This window comes from Rana temporaria, chromosome 4, assembly GCF_905171775.1.
Source record: "Rana temporaria chromosome 4, aRanTem1.1, whole genome shotgun sequence".
Lineage (NCBI taxonomy): Eukaryota > Metazoa > Chordata > Amphibia > Anura > Ranidae > Rana > Rana temporaria.
Genome location: NC_053492.1, coordinates 43,028,549 through 43,033,548, shown reverse-complemented (window position 1 = coordinate 43,033,548; position 5,000 = coordinate 43,028,549). Strand labels below are relative to the sequence as shown.

General features: G+C 34.7%; 1 protein-coding gene across 2 annotated transcripts in view; it reads right to left on the bottom strand.

The window, feature by feature from the left end:
- GATA4 (GATA binding protein 4) overlaps nt 1-5,000 on the bottom strand; it is a 167,567-nt gene that overhangs the window by 55,118 nt on the left and 107,449 nt on the right. For both annotated transcript variants that reach the window (XM_040348340.1, XM_040348339.1), the window contains exon 2: nt 3,190-4,270. In XM_040348340.1, the coding sequence (XP_040204274.1) occupies nt 3,190-3,712 (523 nt within the window). In that variant the 5' untranslated portion in view covers nt 3,713-4,270. The remainder of the gene's footprint in view (nt 1-3,189; nt 4,271-5,000) is intronic.

The following is a 5,000-nucleotide window of genomic DNA, read 5'->3' as shown; positions in this document are numbered from 1 at the left end:
TAGCAAAGTGAATGTAAATAAGGCGAACCTGTGTTCACTATGACGACCCAATTGTGTGCAGGGGAAATAAAGAAAAAAAAATGATTTTTGTTATTCGCACATGGCTGGTTGTTAGGAGTAAAAAGTTCTTCCTTATATTTAATAAGTGAACTCTCTATTACGTTAGTAAATCAGACCCAGTTTGAATTGCAATCAGCCAGAGAAGTTCATAGATAATGCATTCCTTTTAAAATACCTTCAAATCTGATTGGATGATAAAAGCAAGCAAACAAATTGAATCGTGTGAATATTATTTTAGCAGGAAGATGTACCCCTTGAACCTGTCAGAAGGGGGGCAATATATATATTACATACACCCAACCCCAAACTGATCCCCTTCTGATTCTGATGTGCTGGAAACACCTAGCCTGCATATTTCCCATACTTTGCAAACAATGACCTTCACTATTATGCTATGTGACCTCTACAATGTACCAGCCTTTTAGCACCTTCTAACTGACACCTTGATGAATTGCACAGCTCATAACACATTCATGGAATATGCTGCATGTAGTTCATGGTGTGTGTGCCTCCTCAGCTGACACACAGTACACATCCAATGATAAAAGATCCTTATGTAAGAATCATTCTTCTCCTGCTGCAAACATCACACTTTCACTTTCTCTTGACTTATCAAAGACATTATGGAGCCCAGGAAAACTGCACATGAAAATGCAGCCTTTTCTAGACATGCTAAATTGTATTTTATTTTAGACATGATAGCTTCTAAATATTATCAGTTAATATTTTTAATATTATTATTATTACTGGTATTATTATAGTAATAGTACTAGTAGTAGTAGTAGTAGTAGTAGTAGTAGTAGTAGTAGTAGTAGTAGTAGTTGGGATGATTTACTAAAATTGTAGAGTGCAAAATCTGGTGCAGCTGTACATTAAAACCAGCTTCTAACTTCAGCTTGTCCAATAAAGCTTTGGGAAAAAAACTGGAAGCTTATTGGTTTCTATGCAGAGAGCTGCACCAGATTGTGTACTCTCCAGTTTGCTCCATGCACACTGGGCTTAAAAAACGTCTGTTTTTATTTTTTGGAGTAAAAAACGTCCATATAGAGCATTTTTTGTACAAAGTTTAGGAGAGTTTTACGTTTTTTTCTGCCAGTGAGCTTCTATCAGAAACGCAAATAAACTCCAGTAGCAACAACTGTATTTATCACAACTTTTTAAATTAAATAATAATAACAATAATATGATTTAGAACATCCAATTCTCTTTGGAAAGTGTACAGCAGCAAATAGATGGATAGATAGATAGATAGATAGATAGATAGATAGATAGATAGATAGATAGATAGATAGATCTATACATATATATTTATCTATAAATATATATAGATAGATAGATAGATAGATAGATAGATAGATAAATATATATAGATAGATAGATAGATAGATAGATAGATAGATAGATAGATAGATAGATAGATAGATAGATAGATATAGAGATAGATAGAAAGATAGATATAGATCTATAGATAGATAGATAGATATAGATCTATAGGTCGATAGATAGATAGAGATAGATAGATAGATAGATAGATAGATAGGTCTATAGATAGATAGATATAGATCTATAGGTCGATAGAGATAGATAGATAGATAGATAGATAGATAGATAGGATAGATAGATAGATAGATAGATAGATAGATAGATAGATAGATAGATAGATAGATAGTATATATATATACATGTATATATATATATATATATAAAAAATATATATATATAGAGAGAGAGAGAGAGAGAGAGAGAGAGAGAGAGATCTATATATATAGATATCTCCCTCTCTCTCTCTCTCTCTCTCTCTCTCTCTCTCTCTCTCTATATATATATATATATATATATATATATACATATAGAGAGAGAAATATAGATATATTTTTTTTCTTTCCTTTTCATATAGACATTTTGCAACGTTTCAGTACAAAATTAATAATACTCATAAAAGTTAAAACCCTACTGAACTGCAGTAGCAAATAAATAAAAAATAATTATTACAAATTTCAAAACTCTCGATAGACAGTATAGCAAATATTAAATATTACAAGGTACTAAGTATAATGATTTATATATATATATATATATATATATATATATATATATATATATATATATATATATATATATATATATATTTACATCTATCTATAGATATATGTATATATATCTATACATATAGATAGATATATATCTATTCATATATATATATATATATATATATATATATATATATATATATATATATATATATATATATAGATAGATATATATCTATATATATATATATATATATAGATAGATATATTATATATATATATATATATATATATATATATATATATATAAAAATAAATATATATATATATATATATATATATCATTATGCTTAGTAATATTTAACAGTTGCTGCACTGTCTATTGAGAGTTTTGACATTTGTAGAAATTAATATATATTATTATATATTTGTTAATAAAAAACATTCTTTCTGTATTATCCTCATTGTAAAAAGAATATACAAATGTAGATTGAGGGTTCCCGAGATTAATACTTTCTGTGATTTCATATGTTTGTTTGTGCTGCCTCTAATTAGTATAAAAAATAGAAGCTACAAATAAACTATTGCACATTAGGTGCCCATAATGCAATAAATTGATGCAAAGATTATTGATCATAGGAAGATAATAATCATATTATTTATCACAATAATAATAGAAATACTATCGATAAAAAATAACAGCAGAAACACGAATACACAGCTATAGAAAGTCAGCTTCTACACGTAGAAAAATTATAATCTGCGTCATATATGTTCATTTTATCAGTTTCTATATTTGACATTAAATATGTTTTACCGCGTTTGATTGGCTGATTTACTAGACAATTTGAGCACTGGAAACGTTGCGAATATTCCCTAGAATTTTCTGCACATGATAAACTGGAATTTGTGTGCCACATGAAGTGAAGATTTTTTTTTTATTCTTTAGTAAATCCTCCTCAATACCTTACAATTAAATATTGCATAAAACAACACAACGAAGTGGCTATTAATTGAACATTATCAAGCATGACACAATGCTCAGACACAGATATATCATCATTATTAGGAGCAGGCATTATAATTTGGGGTCACTCACCTATATTAGGGTGTCGGGGGGCACCGGGTCCTGCCCTGTTCTGCAGGTTGTGCAACATAGAGGTGTCGAAGTGGGAGGCAGTCCAGGCGGCACTCATGTCCTGGGGCACATAGGCAGGGTAGGGGCTGCTGTAGGTGGCACTGAGCCCCCGGCTGTACTGATCTCTCCCATTGGCTGAGATGGCCAGGGGGCTGCTGTAGGAGATCTCCCTGGAGGAGGCAGTGCTGATGGGGGGGCTGGAGGAGAAAGCAAAGCGGGGGGACACCGGCTGATGAGGGGTTCCTGGGTTGTAGGCTGAGCTCTCTGCCCCAGCTTGTGCCCACATGTTGTGCCCAGACACCGGACTGGCCTGCTGAGAATGGCCGCTGCTCTGAAGGTAAGGCAGGCTGGGGATCATGGTGGACACCCTGGTGGTGGGCACATAGACCGGAGAGGAGGCAGACGCACCGTGCATGAAGCCCCCAGCCCCTTCATAAGATGGGGGGCCGTGGTTAGCAGCAGCCATGGCTATACTCTGGTACATCCTTCCAACTTTCTCCAGCAACAGATCCAAGGATCTTCTCTAGCAGCAGCCTGGATCCAAGATCTCCTCCAGTGATAGCCTGGGTCCTCCTCTTGATCTCTAGACTGGATCTCAGATCCCTTATTTAGGTTGTATCCCAGATCGCTTGTTCTCTAGACTGGGTCCAAGATCTCTTAAACTCTAGATTGGGTCCAAGATCTCTTGAGCTCTAGATTGGGTCCAATATCTCTTAAACTCTAGACTGGGTCCAAGATATCTTAAGCTCTAGATTGGGTCCAATATCTCTTGAGCTCTAGATGGGGTCCAAGATCTCTTGAGCTCTAGGTTGGATCCAAGATCCCTTCTTTAGAGTGTATCCGAAAATCTCTTGTTCCCTAGGCTGGATTCCAGATCTCTCCTTCTGTAGATGTCTTCCCACCAGTGGCAGGTTCTCCTAGATCGTTGACTCACCAGCTGAGCAGGACACAATCCTTCTGATCCAGAGCAATCCCACCATCTCCAATGTTCAGGCGTGCAGTGAGTAGAGACCTCCCCTCGAATGGCATTTATACCTCACACCTATAAGTCAGACAGAAAGGAGAATCAGACCAAGCTAGAGATACTAATGAGGTTACACAGGGGTCTCCACAGGTGACAGACACCATTGTTCCCACCAGACCTGTCCCACCCTCCACCACCAGCACCTTTGTTCTGCAAATGTCCCCTCAGTTCATGTTTGATCCTGAGAGAATGAAAACTACAAGACACTCAAATCACATCAAGACCCCAGCTCCCCCCACCCAAAAATATAATCAGATTAATGGGGGAGACAATACAAGTACAGAAGCAGGCGCTTCATACTCTAGAAAATTGAAGAGCTCTGGGCTGCATTCTATCACACAGTGAAGACTCTCTACAGTCCACAGGTGGCTCCTTCCAACTATAACATCTGTCTAGGGTTATATATTGTAGCCATATGTCTGAGTTTACATCTAATGATACATTAATGTATTACATATATACATCAATAATTCAACCACACATACATCACACTCACCCTTATGTATAACAAGAGCAACAGTCATCATAGTCATAGATTAAGGTGCTTTATATTGTTTATATTGCATTTATATAGCTTCATCATAGCTCATATACAGAAATAGTTTACACTTAATTCAGCACACACACACACTAATATATATATATATATATATATATATATATATATATATATATATATATATATATATATATATATATATATATATATATATATATATATATATATACAAAATAATCTGTCAAATAT